Source organism: Brachionichthys hirsutus, chromosome 4, assembly GCF_040956055.1.
Source record: "Brachionichthys hirsutus isolate HB-005 chromosome 4, CSIRO-AGI_Bhir_v1, whole genome shotgun sequence".
NCBI lineage: Eukaryota > Metazoa > Chordata > Actinopteri > Lophiiformes > Brachionichthyidae > Brachionichthys > Brachionichthys hirsutus.
Genome location: NC_090900.1, coordinates 14,022,765 through 14,050,570, shown reverse-complemented (window position 1 = coordinate 14,050,570; position 27,806 = coordinate 14,022,765). Strand labels below are relative to the sequence as shown.

The 27,806-nt window shown below is 43.2% G+C and overlaps 1 protein-coding gene across 1 annotated transcript; it reads right to left on the bottom strand.

The window, feature by feature from the left end:
• Positions 1-3,151: 3,151 nt before the first annotated feature.
• On the bottom strand, positions 3,152-27,331 carry adgrd2 (adhesion G protein-coupled receptor D2). The gene is made up of 26 exons (XM_068760918.1): positions 27,220-27,331; positions 26,665-26,741; positions 26,027-26,203; positions 25,810-25,867; positions 25,481-25,720; positions 24,763-25,392; positions 22,951-23,073; positions 21,846-21,940; positions 20,879-21,169; positions 20,296-20,407; positions 19,849-19,983; positions 19,432-19,540; positions 17,015-17,120; positions 16,859-16,914; positions 16,583-16,709; positions 16,384-16,487; positions 16,066-16,168; positions 14,862-15,015; positions 12,334-12,467; positions 11,646-11,761; positions 7,882-8,002; positions 4,941-4,982; positions 4,757-4,810; positions 4,430-4,577; positions 3,337-3,395; positions 3,152-3,223 (listed from the first exon to the last, which is right to left on the bottom strand). Exons 1-26 carry the CDS (start codon positions 27,329-27,331, stop codon positions 3,152-3,154), a joined length of 3,555 nt encoding a protein of 1,184 aa, XP_068617019.1.
• Between the last annotated feature and the right edge of the window lie 475 nt (positions 27,332-27,806).

The following is a 27,806-nucleotide window of genomic DNA, read 5'->3' as shown; positions in this document are numbered from 1 at the left end:
TACTTCCTTGCACAGATGATAGAGTTGCTATAAACGAGCAGTCAAACTGCCTGACTTGACACTTATTCTAAAACATTACACTTCAGGTTTAGAAAAGATTTCAATTTCATATACAGAGACATCGCTGTCATTTCACACCGTGTGTGCGTGTGTGCGTGTGTGTGTGTGTGCACAAGTTCAGAAAACCTGACTACTATGACAAATACAATTAATTTCCTAAAGCCTGTGAGTGGAACTTTGAACCATGAACACTACAAGCAATGCAACCAGTGAGCCTCCCTGGTTTTTGTCACAATGATGTCGCATTTTACAGTTTCTTTCAACTCGCATCTTGAATTTATCATCATGCATTTCTTTAAAAAAAATAAAAACAACTGATTGCTAGAAATCTTATTCACGATCAACTCAGGTTACCTCTGATTAGACTAATCACCATTATGGTCCAGTTCTCAGGTGGGCCTGGATATCTAGAAGCCCTCGCAGAGTGACATAGAAGGCATTTAATCAAAGACAATCAGCACGCTCCTCCCGGTAAGGACTAGGGAGGGAGGGAGGGGGGGGGGGGAACTGCAATGGGTAAATGCAGGTTGTGAAGAAGATAAGTGTAAGAGATAATTAAGTCATTATCCATCTATTAGAAATGCATTCAATAAAGGCTGTTCACTGTGTGTGTGTGTGTGTGTATGTCTGTGTGTGTAGTAAACATGCCACTGGGCTGGATTTTGGCTAAAGCGCGTGGTTATGTTTCTCTAAAATGAGTCACTTCCTGCATTAAGTGGTGGGCAGTGTGGGGGCACACTAGGCTTAGACAGTTTTCTTTAAATGCTAGGTGCACGTCCACCTGTCCACATCCTACGTCCAGTAAACAGGGACACTCACCAGCCCGAGGGACGGGCGTGTCGCCGGAGGATCCTCTGTTCCATCAATGACTTCAAATGCAGAATGTTTCCCGATGCGCTGAAGACCTGCTGAATAGGTCTAATATTAATTGAACGTTCCGCAGACTGTCACCGATATTTCATATAAGTGTTTGGGAACTGCGTTAACTTGTGGAAAAAGGGTAGAATATGGGACCTTTAATATGAACATGATACTGCAGTATGGCTGATGCGTGATTTGTCATGTCTTACAGAAAGCATGTCAGCCTGATGGATATTCTGAATCTGAAGCACACCTATCTGTGAAAATGATTTACTACAGATGCCACGAAGATGTCAATATTGAAAAGCCTTATTTTGGTAATGGCTGAAATAATGTAAGCTTTTGAGTGTTTAATCAAATCTTTCTCTTTGCTTGATTTACTTCTTGCAGTAAAATGTTTTTACGGACTTTCGCGTTGTAAGAGACAGCATCTGACGAGGTTGACGTGTATTTTGCCTTCACATTTGGTGATATTTATAAGAAAAAAAAGCCCGTCTGATACTTTGATCGGAATCTCTGTCGAGGTTTTTCGACAGGTTGTAGTTTCAGTGTTCTCAGAAGCTGTTGTTTGTCTTCCATCAGCTTTATCATATGGAGACTGCTACGACGTTACTCGTCATCTGATTTTGAGTGGCGCATGAAGAGCCGAGCCAATGGCAGAGAGATGAAGCATTAATCACAGCTGCTGAAGTGCATGCTGCTAATTCTGCAGAGCATCAGAGTCTTTTCTGATCGCTTTGCACCACAGCACCTTTTAACTAACTGTAATGTATAGAATTAGATTCATGTAATTATTTAAATAGATTTAAATAAATGCGAGACACTAGTATATGTAAAAAAAACCCAGATGACCCAGATTTAGTTTCCACAGCAGAAACATGCTCAACATTGCTAGCCAGCAACAGAAAATAGAAAGGACAGCATTTCCTATAGCGGTTCTGATGTGAGACTAAACAGTGTCTCCAGTGATCCAAAAATGTCTTCACTGCTACGTATGATACTAATCTGAGGTTACAGTCTTAAACAAAATCCACGTGCTACAAGGGGAACTGATCCAAGAACACAGCGCGAGAAAGAGAGCTCACGTCTTCATCCCTCCATCATGCCTCTGTTCCTCTTCAACCTCCATCACAGCAGAGTGCATGGAAGCAATCCTTCGGGTGGGATTTGCATGCGTGTGTGTGTGTGTCCAGTTCCCTCAGTCCTTATTGAGTATCAACATCCACTCAGTCCTCAGCTCAGCACCCTGCAGCCAAGAGAACCAGAGGCATTCACTACAGCGCACATCCAAACTTTAATGTTATTGCATGACAGCAATGGAAATACAAGCGTGTGTGTGTGTGTGTGTGTGTGCGCGCGAAACAGAAACCAAGAAAAGGAGGGAACTGGAAAGCAAAGTGAGAGTGAGCAGGTGTTCAAGTGGTTAATGGCTGCCTGCGTGAATAGCCAGCAAGCTCCCTGTCTGATGAAGGGATTGAACTTTTTTGTGTCTTCGGTCACCAATGAATATCGAACAGCCCTCCACCAGAGAGCTAAACATTCAATGCATCTATTAACCCCCCCCCCCCCCCCCCCCCCCCAACTGCCGGGACATTTGGAGCCATTGACAGAGACTTAACTCTCCGGACTTACGGGGGCCCATCTGTTGTTTCTCCCCGCATTTCCGAAACGATAATGGACGCCGGGCCAGATTTGACAGTCCCAATGCAGCAGGTATACAGAGACCACAGGAAAAAAAACCCAGTTGCTTTTTGTCCTCGGGCTGTTTCTTTGTGAGTCCTTTGTGTTCCGACCATGGCACTGCTCACACGTCTGTCCACAAAGGTCCGGGGAAGGCCGCGTGGTTTAGATTGAAGATGTTTGCAGATGATGCTTTAGGACTGTCCTGTATTTATTAAATAAAGCTAGACCTGAGGTTGGACTGTGTTTCATTTTGACCATTCATTTGACAGCTAGGATCAAATGGAAAGTTCATATTAAAGAAAGGGCAGCACATGTTGCCACATTTGTCAAGGGACCCCTGGAATGAAAGCATGAGCCTTTGCAGTTTGAGAAAACAGAGAACATCCCTAATCCAGCAGACGTGTGTCGGACAGTCCGTTGATTTACAGTGTCAGTCCTCCAGACCAAAATATCTTAGCTATCATTGTTCCTGTACCTTTTCATTACTTTGTTTCTTCTACTGTCACAATTTGGTTTATCGGTGCAATATTAATAATGTTCGACCAACTTATCTCCAATAATTCAAGAACAGGGGTTGTGGGGTTGTACCTGATTGCTTGAATCCAGTCAGCTGGACCACCTGAATGAAAAAGACACAGCCATTACAGACTCACATCTACACAACATCATTCATCACTATATATACAGTCATATATTTATGACTCCAGGGCAGTGACAACAAACTTGACTTACTTGGTTTCCTGAAGCAGGTTTTAAAGAGAAGCTCACAAAACTGTCCTTCCTGAAGCTCTCTGGAAGACAGAAACACCCATTTGTTTCGGAGTTTCTCTTTCAGGTATTCCAAATCAAAATGTCCATACATCAATCCATCCGTTTGACCGTCCGTCTGTCCATCCATCAAAATGTGTGTGTCAGTGAACATATAACAGTTCCATACATATTTTATGTGAGTATTGACACATCCACAAGATGACAGTGAAGAGTTAAAAATAATGGCATGAGACATGTTAATGTTTTTTTCTCCATTGGTTCAGTACATAGTTGTGCCACCTTGATTGAATTCCAGCTACACTGCCACCAATATGGATCTGGTACTGTGACCTTATTGCTGTCACAAACTGTCTATCCATCTCATGCTGAAATTACCCCCATTGCCTCAACAAGGCGATACTTAGACTCGCTTGATTGATTGCTTTGAGCAAGCAAGCAATGGTCTGCTAGCGGAGGATCTTCAAATCAAATTTTAGGATGCTGACTCTCCTGCCATCAGTTTTACACTTTACAAATGAATCGAAACACGTCATCTGCAAAGAGCAGTACTTGTTTAATGGACTCGGAATTACGATGTGCTTTCTGGAATATACAAGCACGCGTTTAGGTGCATCGGAGGCTTTAACAGATCTTGAATGAATCACATTGTGACAAGTGTATCGAGAGACGAATCAAATCGGACAAAGACCAGAGATTCCCATCCCAAATATATGATATATTATAAATATGTAATTTTAAAATATTTGCATACGTATGCAAATATTAAAAGAAATTGGCAACACAAACTGTTGGCCAAGTTGTTTGTCAACGGGGTTTTCGTTTAACATGTATGTATGTATGTATGCATGTATGTACGCTTGTATGTACGTATGCATGTGTGTATGTATGTATGCATGTGTGTATGTGCATGTATGTATGTATGCGTGTATTTCTCTCTCTGTTGTCATCACAATTTGCCTCTTGGGACCAATGTTGTTTCGTATTTGTTGAATTTCCTAAGATTCTTAAAACAAATATCTTTACAGTCTTTTTCACCTCAAGCTGTGCTGCCTACCATTTTTTATAACCAGTGATGTGGAGGAGGAGCTGGGAGGTCCAGAAGTCTCACTGGTCTCGGGACTGGAGGGGGTAGGTAGACTGCGGCCCCAAGAGGTAATTGGAGCCCTCTGGGAGGGTAGGAAGCTACTTGGCTGGGAACAGTTCTGATAATATACCACAATCAGATAATGCTAGTAATTGTTCATTTTATCAAAAGCGAAAACAAATAAAGCTGTCCACATGAAAGCAGAGTCAGCGTTCTATAAAACATTTGCAAAGGCTGAAATGATTTCTGCATTGCACTGATGGATCTGATCGTTGCCGTGTGCTTTTACTCACTAACCGTGAAAGATAAGGCCTTTCGCTTTTCTTTGATCCTCTTTATGGCATTCCTCACCTAAAGGAAAGGCAGTGTTTACACCCACTGTTTTGTCTGAAAGGCTGGCAGCCTCACATACTGCGCAAAGACACATTCTGAAATTCTGCCACAGTCAGATACACGGACAATGAACCGAATGCCTCCTTACCTCACTGTTGTAAACAGCATAGACAAAGAAGATATACAGGCCCTGTGGAGAGGAGACACGCATTAGCGCATGCAAAAAAAGAAACTCCATTCATGCTGCGTTTAATGAAATATCTTCATCAAGTCCGTTTACTCCTGCACTTCTACCATCGCTCTTAAACTCTGCAGAGAGAGAACCGTGTACTGCAAAATACCTCTTCATGCTCTCAGTCTGTGTGGTTCTCTACTCCCTTCTGGCACGGGCTTTAGTTGGATTCATCAGGGCAAGGCTGAACTGAATCCAAATTGGATCTCTCTTGTCTTACTTTTTACAAGGAAATTCTGCAGCAGAAATGTAATTTAGAGAGAATATTTTCTATTGGGGTGGAGGTGGAGTGGGTCATCCGCTAATCAGTGGTTCGATTCCTGGCTCTGCTTGCATGTCAAAGTGACCTTGGGCAAGACCCTGAGCCCCAAATCGTTTGTGAATATGTTAATAAGTGAAATGCTTTGAATGGATTTCAAGTACATATTTTTTTGGGGAAAAATGGTCCCGATCCACCAGAGAGAAACATCATCGCCATTCCCAGCCAATCAGTGGCAGAGTGGGGCAGGTCAAGGCATCGCCGCCGCATCACTGAAGGAGGCTTCTGCTCCTCGACAAAATATATCATAAAAAAAAAAAAACAGCAGCAACTTTTCAAATGCAATGGGTTTTACTTTTCTCAAGATTTACAGTACTTCAAATTAAATTGTTCTTACAAAACGAGTTTCTTTACTGGCAGCGATTAACGTTGCGTTATCCAGCACACAGGATACTGGGCAAGAGATCTTATTCAAAATGTTCATCTCCAACATTGAATTAAAATAACAAAGGGAGAATTTAGTATTTTATTTACGAAGCATCCTTTAGAAATGAAAGAGATATTTATCTCGTGTGAAATTGAGCGCTCGTCTCAGAAACAACTTGCATCCATTCCACATCTTTTAAAACGTACATTTTTAAAGTTACTGTAGTTATTTGTATTTTTTTTGTAATCTGATTACGTTAACCCAAATACTTTCAACAAAGCATTACTTCCCATGCCTGTGGCTACGCGAGACTCCATGATAAGCTAAGAAGAGAGTTGCTGGCTTTGCAGAACGTGAGATAAGCCGACTGGCTGCTGCAGCTGCAGCTGCAGGACGGCGATCACGGGAATCCGGCGCCCGTTGGGGCTCCTGCTGCATTGTAGCACAATGTTTACGTGCATCTATTTGATCAAGACATTGTGTTCTGATTACATTTAGACAACTATGCTTCTAATCAGAATAAGTGTAATCACAGTCAGATGTGGGCTCTATTATTGAAGGACGCATGAATCTGTGTCTCCTCCTGAGTTGTCACTTTTTCATCGTGAAAGCTCCCTGCTAACTTCCTGTGTTTCACGTCGAGCGGTTGTCGATGAAGACTGGAGTCTCGCTCAATAAGAAAACAACGTTTTAAACTCTGCTCTACCGAAGCTGCGGCAGAATGGAATTCTTGAACAACTATTTATTTACTTATTTTAACTTTGATTATGAGAAATACTCGGAAATACTCTTACTCAGGTAAAAACCCAGTAACATGTTCAGTACGTCGAAGCTGCATCCTGTAGTGTGTGCAGTCGTGCTGAAGCCGGATCACAGCTTTATGTCATTATGACTACTGAGAAGAAAAAAAGGTTTTTATTCATATTTCGGCAAGAAGAAGAAGCAGAAGGGCTGGCCGAGCATCCTCCTCCTCCCTCCACGAGGAAGAACTCCTACTATAGTGTTATCTACCCAGAGCTGGACACTGGCAGTAAATCTAAATTAACTAGCAACTCTCTGGGGGTCACCCAGGGGCTAGCGCTTTTTGATTAATTAAAGACCAGGGAATAGGTGGAAGGATGAGTGAGGTAAGGAGAGAGAGAGAGAGAGAGCGATGGACAAGAGAGAAAAGCAAGCACAGAAGAGGTTGAAAAGAGGGAACATTTTTGAAGAGAGGAAATAACTGCTGTGTTATCAGGGGAGGAGAGCTGGAGGTAGATGTGGCATGACCTGCTGTTCAAAGGCCTGACTGTCTCCACACACACACACGCACACACAAACACGCACACAGGTCCAGGATTATTGTATTTGAAATTAAATTTGCTTTATTTGGAAAGTTGATAATAAAGGTCGCCCCTTCCAAGAAAGGTGGAAATGATAATGTTCTTTTTCACTAAAAGCTGAAATAAGTGGGTTAAAGCGAGCCCCGTTTCACTCTTCATGAGCGCCGCCGTCTTATCTGTTGTGTTCTTATCAGAACAACATGTCTTTAAACAGTAATAGCTTTGAGTCCTGCAGTTTATTCAACAATGCGGCTGATTTATGGAATTCTAGGGGATAAAAAATGCAGCGGATACATTTAACCTTCTCAGATTATCGGATTATCGAGCAGGCCACAGTGAACCAATGAAGCTGTTTGAATTACAAAGTCAAACGCACAAACACGAAATTACGGTAATCGGATATTTATATGCCTCTTTAATTGTTTTACATCTCGTCGTCAGGGACTGTTGGCCCTCGGACACGTTCACAGGGTAAATTCTGGCCCTCCTTACGAAACAACACGTGACTCGGGTGGCAGTGAGTGGCTCGATGGGTTGGAACTCGGGCTGGGAACCGGAGGGTCACCAGTTCAAGTCCCGGCCCAGACTAATAAACGCAGACTGTGTACTGGAAGCTGGAGAGGGGCCAGTCTACCTCCAGGGCCTGTGAGCAAGGCACTGCTGGTCATGGTGACCTATGACCTGTCCATGCATGTTACGGGCCCCTAAACATATATTCCTGTGTGCTTGGAGGGGCCCGTTTGTAGTGGGGTAAAATATACAGAGACAATATAAGCTTTTCATCTTCTTCAGTGATGCATATCTAATATGGTTATATCAGATTCTGATCTGATTCTGATGTTGGTTTACCTGAAAGGCATTGAGGAGAATGAAGATATATGCAACTACCACAGACATATGGACCAGCAACCCACAGAACCACGTCAGGCCCAAGACCGGAAGGAGGATTAGAACCGGGCGCGTCACAGCCCTAGAAAACATACACAAAGGGCACATAGAATAGCCCTTTATTGTCATTACAAGCACCGATGCAATGAAATTAAACGGGCTATGCTCAGTGCACTAGAGGTCAAAGTGAAAGAGCCAGTGCAAAACAAACATTGAATGAAAACACAGGTAGAAACATAAAACAGTGCATGGATCATAAATGCATTCAGTGTGAATTACTACATTTGGAGACTTGTCGAGTCAGTGTTAGCGTGTCTCAGGTCCCAACATGTGTATCCTTCATTAAGGGTCATTTCTTACGTGGATGATTGACACAGCTAGAAAGTTGCTCTTTCCATTTCACCCCCGTCAATTTTCTTTCATGAGTTTTCCAGTTTTATCTGGTTGTCGTTTTTTGTTTCATACTAAATAATTGCTTTTGGTGAAAATACAACAGACTAAAAAATAAAGAAAATAGCATTTTTTTCAATTACATATTGAAAGTTGAAATTATATATATATATATATATATATATATTACATTGTTAAGAACCAGTGTGGTTCATCAATTAGCATTCACCATTTAGGCCAAAACAAACAGCTGTCGTCCTAATATTGACCTCTGGGAGACACCACGTAACATTCCAGTCAAAGTTTTGAGCTAATACACTATCATCAATACTATCGAAGAGTTTCTTCAAGTATCTTTGTTTTTGTCCATACAAGTGTGGCGTTGGGGATATGGGGCCAAACGGTCCGACCTTCGCCGACAACGCCACTTTAGGACTTGCAACCTAAAGATCTATTTAATTTTTTGTTCCTTTGGTTCCCAGCTCGTTTTAGCGGGTTTCCCACCCACAGGTCCGCTCACAGTGACGACCAGCACGGCATTCAACAATTCAAAACGTTTATTTAACACTCTAAAAACTTCCTTAAAAACACTCTACAAGCAAAAGAAAAGGAGAGACAAGGCAGTGACAGTCTACGGCCAACCTGCCTTCGAGACGGGGAAAACGCAAATGCTGGAGCGAGGGAGGGGAAGCACCTATATACGCCCCCCCCCCAATCAGTGGTAAATGGGCCACAGGTGCTCCCTCCCACACCTGCCTGCCCAATTAACTCCAATCATCCGGTTACACAAGGATGGTTTTGAGAGAGTTAATAGTACAAAAATATAAATATATATCATAAATATATCTAAACATTCATTAAATTATTATTTTTTAGCCTTTAGGAGAACTAGAACAACTAGCTATTTCCAGTTTCGTCTTTCAATGATCTTCCAGTTTATAGAGGTAAAACTGGTACAACTTGTATTTGGTTTGGATAGAGTGGTGTGCAAAAGCAGCAGAATTACTTTCTCAAATATTCTATCCTTGAATGCCCATGAAGCATCTCTGCACTGCGATGGATTTTGCTTTCTAACACAGCCGTACTCCTGCTCCTCTGCAATCCTCCTTTCAGTGGTGCCTGTAAGGCCTATAACAATTTCACACAGCAAGGCGGAAAAGGTTGCCTTTGTTCAAGCCACTATTGTTGCAGCGCTCCTGCACCTGGGTAAAAGATTGCATTTTTCAGACCACACATGTTCTGCAAGGACAAAGTCAGCGCCAACTTCCCTCTCTTCCCTCTTATTTTTCAAAGTCACTTTCCCTGTATAATGCATGTAACATTCTCGAGCTGCAAAGACGTCCGTTCTCAATCTGTTTGTGGGAATGAAGAGGGGCTGGGTGTGGGTGGGGGTGGGGGTGGGGGGCGCGGGGGCATCGGAGCCTTTCCATCAGCCTCGGACAAATGTGCAGAAAGGAAAGACGGATGGAACAGAACTGCATGCATGTTGAGTTGAAGCACTTTTTATTTTAATGTGAAAACTAAAATGATTTTCTCCACAGCAATCAGACATGAAGGATAAACATTACCTTTCAATATCCAGTGAAATGACCTGAATTGCTGACAAAGCAACAAAAGTAGCACGCCACTGAGGAGCGCTGAACAAAGAGGCCTCGGAAGTTATCATATCGTTTTCACATGCTAGTCCTTCATGAGGACAATCTAACGAGGATTTACAATGACGGTTTACTGTACTAATGTATCACCAGGGACTGTCAGATAGTCAAGCAGCTCATTGGCCTCTGGATTTACACCGTCCACATAAACACCAATCGGAGCTGACGTGTTATTTTTCTTTACTGATTTTTTAATCCGGGCTTTCAATGAAGCGTCATTGACTGCAATGTTAATGAAAATGTCAAAGTGACCCAGAATCCAGGATCTTTTCTGGATCATCACCAGAATTTAATCATCTGTTCCTGGTAACATTCCCAACGCTTCCTGACAATTTCACCAAGATCCGTCTGCAACCTTTTGAGTTATCTTGCTAACAGTCAAACAAACAAACAGGTAGCAATATCATTTGTCAGTTATCACTAGCTAACTTGATTTTATGTCTCCACCTTTGCAGGAAGGCTTTGGCTCTCTACGGGCTTCATTAATTGGCGCTCACTGAATTAAAACGATTTGTGATCGGGCTGCATGATAACAAAGGCATCGCTGTCTTTTCATTTGGAGCATGCATTTTCTTTATGCAAGGACAGGAAACTCTCCACATACTCAAATAAAAGCACTCAAACAATGTCTGTTCTTTGATAACTACTGTGGACCAAATAGTCTGGTATATAATCTAACGAATACAATTTGTATTATTAACCGGCGCCTACAGGAGCGAGAGCGAGACACACATGATTGGGCAGGCAAAGAGAACAAAAAGTAGAGGAAGAAGAGATAAATGAACAGAATGATAAAAGCAAAGAGACAAGAGGCGCTGAGAGAGGAAGTGGGGTTCAGGGTGACTTTCCCTTTACATGAACCACTCGGGATCATTTCCTCCTCGGCCGTGGTTCCAGTGCAGAGCTACATTATTGATCTCATGTATCACCGCTGGGCAGATCATTCATGACACTCCCTACTGCTGCTGCGATTTCAAAACTTTTGATTTTTGCCCTCTCAAAATGCAGATCTAAACCGTGATAAAACGAGTCAGACGAATATCCTGTTCGAGCAATCATTTCAAGGTTCGTGCCGAGAATCTGATAAGCATGGGCCGACTTGCCTTATAGCGTCACGGAATAAAAGTGAAGCAAATCAGAATATCTTTTATAACAAAATTATAGGACTGAGAATGTCGTATTCAAGACCCGTTAACAAAGAAAATGGACGTGAGTGAATTTACCAAAACTGCATTGAAACACGTCTCAGTAATTAGGTTCAGGTCATTGCAGAAACTTTGACGTTGTACCTTTAGAATTGTTCTCAAATGTCGTGCTTTAGACGCCGAGAAGTGAACACTGCCGATTGGAACCTGTGGGCGCGGATGGAAATGAAAATGAAACGACAAGATGGAGCTGCAGGCAAAGGCAGATGCTCGGATTCAGCAGAAACGAGCACACACGGAACACACGTGCACGCTGGGCTGTGCTGAGACCAGGTGTTAAGCTGATAAGAGCTCACGACTCCCACAGAGAGCCTGAACTCCCAGTCTCTCACACTGTCTCCATTGACTGTGGCTGGCTCGACCAAAATGAGAGGGAGAGAGAGTGCACGAGAGAGTGGGCGTACGAGAAAAGAAAAGCCCATAAAAAGCAGGAGTGAAAGAGAGAAAGAGAGGTACAAAAACCATTATATCTCACCAGGTGAGGTCAAAGGTCTGCATCTTTGAAGCCGAGCTTGGACTGAGCATCTTAGCGCGTCTACGAGCGCTAGAAACGGTCACCATGACAACTCGACACAGCACAACTGCGTTGACCTGCAGGCAGACGGCGACAGCATCAGCATGGCCTCCAGTAAAAGTACGAGACACAGCTCAGCAGACCTACTTGCCCTCGCTCTAATATTGAGAGAAGAGGATCTTTAGCCCATTAGCCCCCCCCCCCTCATAGTAAACAGCTGATGTATGTTATTCAAACTTTTATTGCTTCTGGTTCATCTGAAACAGGAGAATCAAACAAGGAGAGCAAATATAAAAGGAGGCATAGAAGCTCAACCGTAGAAGCTTAATACACTGATCATTGTTTGGGATTCGGAGCAACACTGTCGTCTTCTCGGTCTCGACGCATCATCGCTACATGTACCTGTCCAATAACTGTCCCGCTCACCTTTTCTTACCTCACTACACGGAAACAAACCAGATGAGTTCGCTGCCATCTTTCACCTATCGCGTTTCTGACAGTAGAAGCGTTTGGTTTATTTGTACATGAGATACAATCGACATCCATTTGAATTTTTGCATCTTATTCAAGTCATGAGTTGCTCTGAATTCATGGAGGGTTGAAAGAGGTCACACACACACACACACACACACTGAATGTGATTACATACCACTAAGACAAATATAACAGGTCCCACAAAGGCCCAGATGGTGTCAGTCTTCATGTTGAGCCAGCAGTGATCATCGGCCTTATACTCGTCCACTGATACAACCAATGTTACAGCAACAATTAGAACAGGAAGTCCTGAAAAAGAATTCCATACAAGAGATTCTAAACAAGAAAAACGTTTAAAAGCGCATTTATGGGAGAGAAGCTATTTAATCTGCTCTCGTTTCTGAGCATATTTAGTCTGAGCACGAATGTTTAGCACATCTGGAAGAAGAACAGAGGATTGTGTGTGTCATCATTTCTCACACGCCGTACTCAGCCTTCATGCGACATAACACACAGATGAACTTGGGAATATGAGGAGCGGCTACTGCAAGATATTTAATGATATTAAAAAAATAGTCTGATTTTTGGCTCATAAATTTATTCCCATAACGAATAAATTTTTACAAAAATAAGCATATTTTTGTAAAACTTAATTTGTCATTTTAATCTAACATTTTCCCCTCATGTTGTTGGGTTATGATGCTAATATTACATCAACTATTATAAATCGTCATCCAGGTCGAGGTAAATCACGAAACGCAAAAAAACGAAGAATCAACTGGACTTGTTTCACCTCTCATCCATGAGGCTTCTTCGGTTCTGAGAGACTGGTCTACGGTCCAGATGCTTATAGGAAACAAAGAAACAAAGAAGTGGCCGAATCCACCAAGGCAATCAGACTTACCTGGAGTGTTAGCATTCTCTTTATGAATGCTAATGCTCCTAATGAACTCCTGAGGACTAAGTCATTAGCATCCACGAGGTGAAGGTTCACCCAATGTAACAGCGCACCCTCAGGTGAGCTGTTATACTGAGGTGCATTCAGGTGTGGCTGGGGGTTGTGGGTTTTGGGGACAGAGGTCAGTACTGCATTGTATGTTGTTGCTGATGGATGGTGTCTTATTCCTCCTCCTCTGTTCAGGGATGGTTTCTCCAGTTTGAGAGAAACCATCTCTTTTCTCAAACAATCTGTCTTCCCTGGCTGACACCTGGACATCATTGTCCTCAAAGGAGTGTCCTGTGTCTTTCAGGTGCAGGTGGACTGCTGAGTCTTGTTCTGAGTCTTGTCTCTCCTGTGTTGAGACATACGCTTGTGGGGCCGTTGTTTGGTCTCCCCAATGTCCAAGTGGCTATATTTCTCAGTTTGTCTCTGGGTGTTTTGTCTTTCGGGTGGACCAGCATCTGTCTCAGGGTCTTGCCAGGTTTGAAGTGTGTGGGAATCTTGTGTTTACTGAAAATTAGCTTGAATTTTTCAGAAACACCAGCAGCGTACGGGATGACATCGAGTTTCCATTTGTCTTCCCTCTCCTGTTCCTGGTTGATTTTTGCTGATATATTTTTTGGTCTTGACATAAACTTTATTTGCTGCGATCAGAAGTGAGCCATCCCAACAGAACGGTCCTGACTTGGAGAAACAAGGAACGCAGCCCAGGACAGACAGAGAAACAGTTTCTGAGAGCTGGAGAAGCCTCTTCAATGAGAGGTGAAAGGTCTTCAATCAAACTGGAACAAGTCCAGTTGATGCCTCGTTTTTTGCTCTTTGTGGCATTGCTCAAGGGCAGTGCCCTGTAGGTCGAGCCACCAGCACACACTCCATATTTCGTCTGGGCCGGGACTTGAACTGGCAACCCTGTGGTTCCCAGCACGGAGCCCAACCCACTGAGCAACTGTATGGACCCGTTATGCATTATGTCAGAACAAGATGGAAGTCATGAGCCAAAATGTGCACACTGTGTTTTGTTATTATTTATTTATAATGTACATCTTGGGAATTTTTTGGGGAAAATTAGTCCCTATTCTACGTGTTTGGCGAATATTTTCTGATTTACTTCATGAGAATGAAATCATCAACGTATCTTAGCCTTCACACAGCTGAGCCAAACAAAATTAATTATAATCCTACAATATTTTCAGGAAATAGTGGAAGAAATATTCAGATGATTAATTTCAGTAAAAGTTGCTGTTTCGTTACAAATTGATTTGACCTCATTCCAACTCTGTCTCATTCAATCTGGCTATCGTATTACGTAGATCAGACCTGGGCATCGTACGGCCCCAGGGCCACACACGGCCCTTTGGTTGACTCTGATGGGTCCGTGTAAGGTTAATTGGAAATGACAAAATAAACACATTTTCTAATTTTACCTCATGAATGGACTAAAACTGCATTCAGTGACAGTTCAATATGATGTATCTTTTGTTCCGGCCCTCCAGAATATTTTCTGTTTCTCATGTGGCCCCATGGAAGCAATAATTGCCCACCCCTGTATTAGATCCTCACGTGGGAGATTCAGGTTACAAAGTCATAATTTAGCTTTATGGATTCAAATCATCATATTTTGGGACATTTTCACTGGAGAGGGAATGGAAAACTGTCAACATAATAACTTAGTGAAAAGTAACTGGTAACTTAAGCTATCAGGCAAACAGAGTTGAGTGAAGAGTACAACATCCTTCAGTCCTTGAAGGGAGAAGAGACTTTACCCCAGCCAGTGACGTAGTACAGCTTCATCCTGCGCTCCTCGCTGATGTTGACCGACACCACTTTACTCCAGAGCAGCAGACCCTCCACCAGCATCCAGGAGAAGGAGGCCATGAAAAAGAGGTGCAGTAGGGCTGTCACTATAAAGCATGCTGCCTGCAGGATAAAATACAAAAGCAAAGATGGCCTGTGCGTTTACATCACTGTCAAGACGTTTCCCTGAATGGGAGCCCTTCTCAGGGCTGCTGTCTGAACACCCTGACTCGTCTTGTTGACAGACAGGTATGAGGTCATTGGCCAGTGGATCGTCTGTCCTGTCAACAGTTTAACATGTTTAACAGGAACAGTCCATCCAGTGAACCTGTGAAGATGACATCAGCTGTCTCCTGATAAACCCTGACTTACTGCTCGCGGTGTAGTAAAATGTGACTGAGTCTGAGAAAATGAGGTTTGGCACATTTCTTATTGATATTTAGTGAATTTGCTAGCTTTAAAATCCTAATGTTGGAACAACATGGCTGCAGGATGTTTCAAATATGAAGCTTTGTCTTACAAAATGACTGGGGCCAATAATTGTTGCTGTATCAGTACATTTATTATGACTCTTGCAAGGAATATGCAGCAAGCTAATGATGCATCACAGATACAAGACATTTACTTGTTTCTGCATTATTGTGTAACATTAACATTTCTCCTGCAAAGGTTCAGTTTTGTAGGGGTTGAAAAAAAATCATCTTAAAAACAAGTTTCCTCCAATAAGGTGGTGAACATTGTTTCTTTGACGAAGAAGAAGATCATAATAATAACTACAACTACTGATTTCATGTTTGTTTCATGTTTAAATGTTGGCAAGCAAAGAACAATTTACCGAGTACGCATTCTTTGCTTTCGTTCTATTTCATGCTAGTATACCTTGCTGTATGAAATCATTGTGCTTTGATGTCTTTTTATACATCCATATTACTTTTATACTTTTACTCTGAAACTGAAAGAATGTGCATGAATAGATTTGCAGTTTAAGACCTTTTTCTTAGCTCGGTAAGGATCGGGGTGGCGATGGACTCCCAAATACTTCGTTGTCAGTCCTTATGTTATTTTATGTTTTTTAGAGAATTACAAAAAAATAACTAAATACCTTTGTGAGTACTGCAGTCAATCTATTCTAACAGGCGAACACAGTTTTTTCTTCAAGCCATGTCGTCTTACCTCATTGGCAGACACCCAATCACTGCACATCAAGAGCAGCTCCGCAATGGCCAAAGCGACAATTAGGTTTTTGTGGACGGTGGTACGGTCAGATTTTGGGACACTTTAGGGACACACATATTCACACATGTAAAGACACGGCATAAGATAACACAAAGACACAGTGGAAAATCCAGTTTCTCTGTGGAGCCATCGGCACAACGGCGGCGCACAACTTTCTGCTTTTTTCATCTATTTATAGGAATCAGTCAGACTTTTATGAAATGCTTTTCACCCTGTGCACTTTACAGAGTGCACTCTGTAACATTTCTGACTCACCCCACTGCGATGAAGAGGATAAAGGTGAAGAGGAGGCCACACAGAGACACTCCACAGCCAATGAACGTCAGAACCTGCAGAGCTTTTTCGTTACCCGGGCTCCTCTGACACACACAGAGTGTGACTTGTAAGTAGCCGCACATACCGTACACGGAAGCCTAAATACAATACACAAGTACCTTTATAAAGGAGATGTTACCTGGGTTTCATACACCTGCAGCAATAATGCGAAATTGGTTGTGTGGTTGCAGTAACACGTAGTGTATCCGTGCTGTTTGGACACAACCTCACAGCCTTTGGTATTCCACCACCCACCGGCCTCCGGACTGAATGCACACAGGAATGCCAGAGATGAGAAGATTCTTTGATCGAAAACGTTTCAGCATGAATCGCATTTCTTAAATGAAACAGGTTAGATTATAATGGAATCTGAGGCTGATCCACGTAGCCAATATTTGTGCTTATTGTTACCTACATGAGATCAAAATCCCAGAAGGCACACACCGGATCACACACAGTGCCAGATGGATTCTGAGACAAACATAGAATATATAATGCACGTTGTCAAATTGGGCAAAACATTGTGGGTATGTAGAAATTAAAAGAGGCTAGTTTGGGAGGTTTCACTCACCTGAACTCGGTGCTTGAGCTGAAAGTGAACTGCTGTGCTAACCGGCTGGTTGTCTCCCAGCACTGTGGTGGATATGACAGAAGAGCCCAAGACTGTGCCCAAATATCTGGTTATTTCAAAGAATTCAAAGAGCAGGATTACTATGATCACAAACAGCAAGCCCCAACACTGAAAGGGCAACGATGCAGAGGGAAATATTAGCTCCAAAAAATGATTCACTAACATGGATGGACTTAAATTCATGGTTCAGGTGCGTTTCTGACTTCTCCAATTCATTAACAAGTCATAATCTTTGTGCAGCGTAAAACCAAAGTGGTTGTTTCAGTTTAGTCTAATCTAGCTATGTAGCACCGCATGATGTACGTAATAATGCCACATTATGTGTGTAATAATTCTGCAATATGTGTGTAATAACACGGCATTATGTAATGACGGTGCATCATGTACGTAACACCGCATTATGTACGTAATAGTGCCACATTATGTGTGCAATAAGGCTGCATTATATGAAATGTAATACATTGTCGCATCATTATGTAATAACGCCTCGTTATGTACGTAATAATGCCGCATTATGTAATAATGCTTCATTATCTCAAAATGCAATACATTTTCACATCATTATGCAATAATGCAGCATTTTGTAATAACTTGCTGCAGTTTGTAACAAAATTCTTGAACGTAATATAATAATAATGATGCGTTGGTTTTATATCTTGCTTTTCTGGACACTCAAGGATGCTTCACATTGTGCATTATTCATTCACTCCATACTTGGTGGTGGTGAATCTACTACTGTAGCCACAGCTGCCCTTGGGCAGACTGACAGGAGCAAGGCTGCCAATTTGCGCCATCAGCCCTCCTGACCACCACCAACATTCACACAGCGACAGTGTACACCTGTGCCGGAGCCAGGAATCTAACCGCCAACCTCTCGATCATAGGACGACCCGCTCACCCACCTGCGCCACCGTCGCAAGTTTATTTGTAATACAGTTTCCTGCATTTTGTAATAAGTTGTTACATATTGCATCGGTTATTACAAAATGCAGATGGTGGACTTTTTTTTATGAAGAAAATGTAATAATTTGGTGCATTATGTAATAAACCACCAAAATGACCTCTATGCTGCATACAACACAAATGGAAGTGGAATAAAGTTTATCCTATTCTATATTTATTGGTATCTTTTTTCTTCTTTCTAATCACATAGTATTTGTTTCACATATTCCAGATGTGTGTGTGTCTCCTAAAAGTACAGTGCACTGATAATGTGTGTGTCCATAACTTGTCTCTGAACCTTCAAACACACGCTGTATTAATATAATAAACAGGTGCATTTGAATAAGTCGAGACATCTCACTAGTTATTAAATGAATTCTCAGTAATGAGTCATGGTGGTTTATTACATAATGCACCAAATTATTACATTTTCTTCATAAAAAAAAGTCTACCATCCGCATTTTGTATTAACCGGTGCAATATGTAACAACTTGTTACAAAATAATGTGAAAATGTATTACATTTTTGAGACATGAATTGAACCAATCATGGCGTCATCGATCATTCTGTTTAAAACTCCGTGGCAGTGATGTCACAGAGGACAGATGGCACTTGGCTGGCGGACCCGCTGCACGCCACTGTCTCCCACTCATTTGACTACGTATGACTAAAGCAGCCGTCCTTCTGATCAATCCTGAGGCTTCGCTCGATGGTGAGGATTCAGTTTATTTTAGAGACGTGTCACACGTCGGATGGTTCGGGAAGCTAAAAAGGAAAAGCGTCCCAATCGGAGCACCGATGAATCTGCTGAGCATGATTACCTTAGCATTGGTGGACAATTTGCAATTGTTTTTGCTTTTAGCAACCTTTTTTTTTTTTTTTTTTTGCTAAAATGATTACAGATTAGCAAAAAGGAGCTCTCTCGAAACTACTTGGAAACACCACTTGTTACATTTTTCATCCCAAAATAGTGATTTAAATCGCTAAAGGTTTTTCATGGAAAATGTGCTTCAAATGACAGAGAATTGATTCTCCTTTTAATGATTTGCTGGGCAACGTTTGTTGGAGGCTCGACAAAGTTAATAAAAACAAAAACAAAATGAAAGAATCATTCAGGGGCCCACTGCGAGTAGAAATTAATTACTGCCAGTTTTGTTAGCTACAGCTGCTTAATCTGCAGTGACAACAGGTAGAGCAGTTGGATTACAGCCATTATTATGCCTATATTATATGTTTTGAAGTAACTATTTTGACATTTAAATCCACCCTGAAGATAGCTTCCTTTCAGTAGCCTTGAGCTCGCCGCTCCTTTTGCAGACTGCCACAATATCTGATGGACAAAACATGCTACTTTGACAGGTGTGATTGTAAAATAGAAGCCTCCATTTTCGGCACCACTCGTGCTCGAAGGTTACCTCTGGCTGCCGTCGGTGACGGTCGGTACCATGGTGATGTTTTTCTCCGGATTGAAAAGAGGCCGCAAAGAGCCGTACCACGTGCTGACCAACGTGAGCCTCTGGAAGCCTGCAGACACAACGCAGCAGCAGCACGAGAATTCATCAGAGAGACCAATCAAACATCGCCTGGAGAAATGTGCTTCATTTAGGATTGCGTATTGTTCAGGATGAATAGAATGTGGCAGAACCAACAATGTGCCTCCATCTGCACTTCACTGAAAGACCTTGAGAGTGGAAGTACGCGAGTGAGGCGAGGACATGTTACACAAGTCTGTTGTAGTCGCGTTGCAACACTTAGGTTAGTGAGACGCACCTTGGTCTTGTGACAGACAAATTAGAAAATTGCTGCAAATGGCTCTTGCAGCATTTACCTACCGTTGTTGTGGAGATCCTGTATTTTTTTATGTGGGACTAAAATACAGTCTGGGTCAGTTGATTTCTCCGTCTGAGGTCCGCAGAACCTTGATCCTCTCAACCCGTCCTTCAGCTGCTGATTATGTAACTCCAGTTCTGAAATGATAATAGACAGACAGACAGACAGACAGACAGACCAGTGCTCAAATAAAAAGCAATGGTTTGAATTTCAATCGAGATTGATTAACTTCTGCTGAACCAGTGTTACCATGGTAACTTTAGCATATTTCTGCTTCATTGTAAGAAGGGCTTTAAAGAAGTTCCTTGAACAAATGTTCACAATGAAGGTGGCATTGAAAGTTGCATATCAGATTTTATTATGACCTTTGGTAAGGAGGATACGTTTTAATCGGTGTGTGCGTGCGTGTGTATGTGTGCGCGTGTGTGTGTGTGTGTGGCGATGCTCACTGATATTAGGGCTGTGAATGGTCATGTGATCGGTCTCTGCCATCAAGCGAGGACACAGGCTGGTCACCATGCGGTCGATGCTTTTGACCACATCCATGGGGCCGTTCACCACCTGGAGTGGCAGTGAAACAGTCGCACTGATCCAGTCTCCCGATCAGCTCGTCAAAGCAGCACAAAGACAAAGTGCTGTTAATGCGTTTACACCGTTTGGATAAGGTTAATGGGGGTACAAGAAAGGGTTCTGTGATTGTTTGAAAAGTCTGAGAGAGAGAGGTGGTTGAGGACTGCCACATTCATTCTTGGCTGAGGTGGCCTTGTAGCGTTGAGAGGCCTGAGGAACGAAGGGCAGCTGAGAGAAACACAACACTTGTCATATTGAAGTTGTACACATCAATTGTGTAGAAGCACAAGTGACTGGTGAGGATGCATGCATCCATCCATCCATCCATCCATCCATCCATCTACCTATCTATCTAGACCAGACTTGCAGCATTATTGATTTTCTGTAAACACATCATGTGATTTACTCTAGGCATCACTGTAAAGTCTCCATGTGGTAACAAAGACAGGATTCGCGGTTGACCTCTTTGATCGCTTGCCACTTGAGGGCGTTGTCCTCCCTGATGATGCTGTCTGCGACACGAATGAAGTCCTGGCTGAGATCCTGGACGTTGTCCTGGCTTTGGCTGGCAGCGTCGGCGAGCGCCTCCACCGGCGCGTCAGCGGCCAGGGACAGCAGCTGAATGAGGGACACCATGTCTGTTGGCTGCAGGTCCTCCTGCTGGGTGTCTTCCAAGGCCTGGGCAGAGATGTCCAGCAGCGCTGACGCCTGGGCCAGGCTGCTTAGCCCTGACTGCTGCTGCCCCAACACCGCCTGGGGGGTTGGAGACAGGGACACGATGTTTGATAATGCTGTAGCACTCCAGTCTCATTTTAAGTGCAAATACTGTTAATTACTGAGATATTTCAGGCACGCTTGTGTTTCCTTGACCCAAACAAACACAAGCTGGGGGTATTAGATACTTCTACTGCCCCTCCAGCCTGCTAGTTCCGGAAATGTTGTACATGTGGCCCTGACAATGGCAAAGAGGGAGGTTGATGGGTATCAGGGTGGCGACGGTAGCAGGTGGTTGAGCAGGTCGTCCTATGATCGAGACTTTTTTTATGAAGAAAATGTAATAATTTGGTGCATTATGTAATAAACCACCAACATTGATGTCTTAATTTGAGAAAAACATAATAATGTTAGAACAACGTTGATTTTAAGAATTATATCATGACTCATAACTGAGAATTCATTTTAATAACTGGTGAGATGTTTCATTAGTCTCGTGGCTACAATAGTAGCTTCACTACCACCAAGTACGGAGTGAATCAGTGCGATATAAAACCAACGCATTGTTATTATCTTTCTCCTCCTATTCATCAGCCATTACCTCAAACTGTCCTCATTCCAGTGAAAGTTTCTTTGCTGCAGAGTCTTTTATTTGTGTGATGTGACGCATGCAACCCTCACCCATGTGCATTAATACATTTTTGAATCCATCTACCTGGGTCCTGTTGGAACGCTTCATCAGGTGAGTCATGAAGGCAGTGGGCTGAGAGTTCAGAGAATCACTCATCTGCTTCATCTTCATGTATCGCTCTATGGCAAAGACATAGGAACGTCAGTGAGGATGCGGCCATGGCCATGGTTGATCGCTCGTCGAACCCCGAGCCCGCTGAGGAGTCCCAGAATAACATCCCAGAAGAGGCCGATCTCTGACCTCCCTCGCCTCTGAGGCGCTGATGCCATCATTGTGTCACCTCAAGCAAATAATTACGTCATAATAATGTTACGAACAACTGACAGTGAGCACTAAATGCTTATTACACATCATCAACACATTTACTCAGATCACGTGAGTTCAATCGTTTATCCGCTCAGCATTTGAAAATCATGAAAATAAATAAAATGTTGTCGTGTTTCAAAAAACTCAAAAAGAGACATGTAAATATAACCACTTCTAAACATTAGTTTGTTAGTTGGCCCTCAATAATTCTAATAATAATGGCTTCTGTTCTTCATTATCAGTTTTTTTTCTTACATTTCAAATGTTTCTCTTTTAATGCTGAAGCTGTAACGCATGAACGTTAACGTTAATCTCAGAAGAGGGGAGCATTGTCAAAAAGACTTTGCAAAATGTAATTCTGCAAGTTAAACTTTGAAATTGTGGTTATTTAAAGTAAAATATACAGCAACATTTTGGTGACATAACACTGGTCAATCCTCTTTAGGCAAACAAACAAACAAAATAAATAGAAAACATTCAGAAATAATTGACAAAGCTTTTCTGTTCCATAATTATCTTTCTGTTTGGACCTCAGAATGCTGAATGAGGGAAATCGAAAACATCTTTGGTACATATTTAGAAAATGTTTCCGCTTCTACACTCGGAGAACTATTTCTGTGGGGAATGTTACAATTGGACTTATCGTGTCGCCGTTTCTATCGGCAGCCCTGCTTAAAAAAACATTCTTGCGATGCTTTGAATAAAAATGTAATAAATTAATTGATAGATTTAATGAAAGTTGCTGCGTAACAGTTTCATGTGAGCAGCACAATGCATTTATTCTCAGGACAGTATGTCCTATTCAGAGGTGACGACCTCTCACCTCTGCTGCTGATGCAGATGAACGGCAGCGGCTCAGAACAGCCTGACAGTCCAAACAGCGGGAGCCGACCTGACCAGTCCTGCAGCATTCTGCAGGCCTGCAGCGCCACCTGGTGGTGCCCTGCTGCTCACACATGCAACACGAGGGACAAGAAGAGAGGACTTCTTCAGATTCAACAGGTCTGAATAAGCTCACTGGTTAACACACACACACACACACACACACACACGCACGCACGCACGCACGCACACACACACACACGCACGCACAACCTTATTCACACACAATTAAACCAACATGGAAGTTGAAAGCAGTGCGAGCTACAGGAAGACACTCGGCGGCTGGAGGAGTGTCTGTTCTCCATGGAGCTCGTTCATCCCCAAGCTGCCCCCCACGCTTGAAGCTGTGGGAATCCCCTCCATTCATCCTTCCCTCCCGGTCTCACTTTCACTCCCCTTCCTCCTGTCCACTCAGCCGCCCTCATTTGTTTCTGGAGGTGTCTATGTGAGACTTTGGAGCTTCGTGCTTGTTGTCTGGGTTTTCAGGCTCTTTGAGGCAGGAATTGTTTGTGACTGACTCTGGATAAGTCACGCTGTCTTTATTTTCAGCTCCCTGATTCGGTTTCTGGGGCCTTTTTAGGAAAGCTTATAGTTAGTCCAAGCAATAGTCAATATGCTGTCATAGATTTAGACTGCTGGCGGAACCTCCGATGATACACTGAGCCCCCCCCCCCAGAAACTGAATATTACATTGTCAGGAATTCCATATATTGTTCTTCTTATATTATTTTCTTCCGTCACAAAATTTGTGTGAGAGGACAGATGTTTGGTAAGTTAGCGAACAGCGTTAAAACATGTATTAGCCCCAAATATCTAAAGAAACGTAGCTGTTGTATTTATTCAGCCTGTTCTGTTTTGTGTGTATCAATAATAAATTGTGTTAACTGTTAATCTTTACTGTTGAAAGGTCCATTCTCTCCTGATTTGACGTGGCTGTGCTACAGCAGAACACAATGCGTGTTCAAGCACTGTAAAAAAACATTAAAAATTGCATTAAAAAATCTGCGAAACAGCGAAAGATGAACCGCATTATAGCGAGGGACTACTGTATCTTATTATTTATATAATTTTCTTTGCTTACTCGGCTAACTGGTGAAGACACCAACAGTGGCTACCTTTCAGTAAACCAAACTACTTGGTTAAAGTCTTGTACTTTGCAATAATACAAACACCGGGTTAAGGTTCGGTCTCACTTGCAACATGTGGTTACAGTCGGGTGAGTAAAGTACACGTTTAAGTTTAGGCAACAGGAATATTTGAATATAAAAAAAAAAAAAACACCACAAGTGGTGGAATATAATCGCACACGTCATCAAACTGTGTGCAAACATCCTCCAGAGCCCGATAAAAGATTCTACATCCATATGCCGGCTGACCCGACATACTTGGATGACTTGGATTATGTTAATTCTGCCATTGTCCTAAAAGATGACAATTTGTTTTATGTGTCTTTGTGAGTATCTGTCTCCACTGTAGGTGGACTTTACCTAAAAATGATTTCTACAGTTTTGTCGTCAGTTTTACTAGTTATCTAGTAAAAAAAAAAAGTCTTTGCAAAAGACGTTTTCAGAATAACATTATTGACGAAATTGTTCATCGCATTCAATTTTTACCCGATGTTGGGACTAGCTATGAGCAGACTGCGTAAGAATTGAGCAACATTTGTGTAATCTGAATCTAGCATGAAAGAGTCCGTTATTATGCCGACTCAGCATCAGCCCCTTCCCAAAAAAAGCAGGTGAAATTATCTTACCTGGGCAAAACAGAAAGACCGGCACAACCTTGACTACTGGGTGGATTCTTAGGTGCTGATGGTTCCAACTGAAAAGCACATCCTGGCTTATAGGTGCGCATGCATTAAGAGAAACAACATGCCTTTTTTCCAAATGTGTATTCCAAATATTCAAGTCTGTGATATTTCCAAAAAAGGGCTCCGTGAAATTTCCTCCAAAGGAATCTTGGTCCTGACCCAGAATGAATATCCCATCCCTGAAAATGTCCCTGGAGGTGCCTGTGCTTGAGCCCATATCCCTGCTGTCACCGTCCACGTAGATAGCCCAGTGGCCGCTACTCTGAGACCACGTGACACAGATGTGATGCCACGCTCCATCGTTGGGGAAGGATGCTTTATACGGCATGTGCTTCCCGTGGATGATGAGTGCCAGGAGGACGCGTCCCTGCATGTCCACTTGACCTCTTAGCTGGAACTCATTGGTGAAGACCGGTGCGGCATAGGAAAATATGGTTGACACCTCATGCCAGTCTTGGTTCCACTGAACACGAACGCACGCACCAATGGACGACATGGTAGGAAAGGACATGTTGATACGGGCGAAGCCCTCACGGAATTCCTTTGGGAAGTTCAGAGCTTGAAACTGTAAATCTAATCAAAAGGCAAGACAAAGTCAAATAAGTGTCTTTATATTTATTGAGCACTTTTATTGGCTTGAAGAGCCATTTGTTTCACTCACATTGTTGGGAGAAGGCCATTGGCTTGGAACCTGCTGTACTGGGATTCGTCACCCAGATAGGTGAGCGATGTCCCGTCTTCTGAAGCAGATCCACAACGCCTTGCCTTTCCTCTGACCGGTTCAGGCTAGCAAGAGAGCTGAACTGACCCCGACAGACGCTGTCAGCCCTGGAGAAAGCCAAGGAGTCATTGATGAGCTGGAAGGCCAAGTGTGACGTTAGATGGACCAGTCTGGGTTTTCCTGCGGGGACAGAAATGGAATATAACATATATTAAGTTTTTTATTTGCCAATACAATGTAGTGGAATTCCTGGCCATGATAAGTCTCACCATGTGAGTCCTCCAGTCTGTCTGGGCCACCATATGTTGGCTCACTCTCACAAATCACCTGGAGGACAAAGGTCATCGTATTATTTTAACAGTACGTGTTATATATCAGTCAAACTTGAGCGTTGTGTTAATCTATCCATCCATAAATCCATTCATCTTTCATCGTTTATCCATGACAGGGTCGTGGAGGCAACAGTCTCAGCCAGGATTTACAGACTTCCCTGTCCCCAGACACCTCCTCCAGCTCTTTCGGGAGGGATCCCGAGGCGTTCCCCGAGGCCTCTTCCCCAGGGAGGTGTCCTGGAGGCATACGAAATAGATTCCCCAGCCACCTCAACTGACTCCTCTCGATGTGCAGGAGCAGCGGCTCTACTCTCAGCTCCTCACCCTGTCTCTAAGGGAGCCCCCGGCCACCCTGCGGAGGAAACTCATTTTAACCCTTATATCCGGGATCTTGTCCTTTCGGTGAAGCTGCTGCACCGATCCGTCTGTCATTCTCACGCTCCATCCTTCCCTCACTGCTGAACAAGACCCCAAGATACTTGGACTCCTCCACTTGAGGCAGACTCCCCACCGACCCAGAGAGGTCAGACCACCTTTTCCCGTTCGACAACCATGTCCTCGGATTTTAGCTGCTGATCCTCATCCCATTCGCTACACACTCGGCTGCAAATCCCCCCCAGTACATGCTGAACGTCCAGGCTTGAAGAAGCCAACAGGACGACATCGTACGCCAAAGGCAGAGATGAAATACTCAAACCAGACCCCCCGGCCACCATACGACATTAAAGAGACGTGTCAACCATGACAGTCCCTTTACATGCAGAGACTTAAGATACTCTGGGCAAATCTCACCCGCCCCGTTGCCCTGCCACCGAGGAGCTTGATAACCACCTCAGTGACTTCAGCCCGGGTGATGGACGAGTCCACCTCTGAGACATGATAACAGGATTGAGGAGACCCCCAAAGTATTTTTCTGCCCCTTAACTATACCCCCCCCCCCCCCCTGCTGTTGACTGCCACCCAATCCACATGGCACCCGTCTCCTATGGTTCCCTCGGCGGATGGTGTGTCTACCGGAGGACGGGCCCACGTCAACCTTTCGGGCTGAGCCCGGCCGAGCGCCGTTGGCAGAGGGCCGGCCACCAGACGCTGTGATAATCTTGTGGGTATCTTTTTTAAACACACAAATTAACTCTTAACAAAACCACACACACACACACACACGAAGAGGAACCAAGTTTGATTGAACACGTTTCACATCTCGCTCAGGAGGCTTCTTTGGTTGAACTGAAGATTCCACTTGATAAATAAATGTTTAAACTGGAAAATAGCACTCAAAGAGCGCTGACCTCCTCCAAGCAGCTCATCCCTCCATCCATCCATCCATCTTCCACCTATATCTGGGACCAGGCCCTCGGAGGCAACAGTCTTGGAGGAATTTCCAGTCTTTCCTCTCCCCAGCCACCTCCAGCTCTTCCAGGGGGGATCCCGAGCTGCTCCCGGGCCAACCGAGAGACATGCCCGGAAAACCTCCCCAGGGAGGCGTCCAGGGGGCATCTGAAATAGTTGCTCCAGCCACCTCAACTGACGCCTCATTATGTGGGGGAGCAGCGGCTCTACTCCGAGTCCCCTCCTGGTGACTGAGCTCCACACCCTGTCTCTAAGGGTCAAGCAGCTCATTCCCCTCCTAACTGGATTTACATCATCCACATGGTGATCTGGATCATCATCATCAAAAGGTTATACATTGTTATTTGTATCTTTATTCACCAACCATGAAAAGTAAAAGTGAATCAGGGTTGATGTGTCTCTTTAACTGATTGTTGAATCCGGAAATGATTTTAATGTTAAAATTGAATTATTTTTCCTGATGTCATTGTGGATCAGATCCAGAAGACATTTGCATGGCAGTTCATATGGCTCCCCTTTATGACTCTAATCTTTGGTGAGTGAATCAAATGCATATTTTACAAGATATGATTTATTTTTTTGCT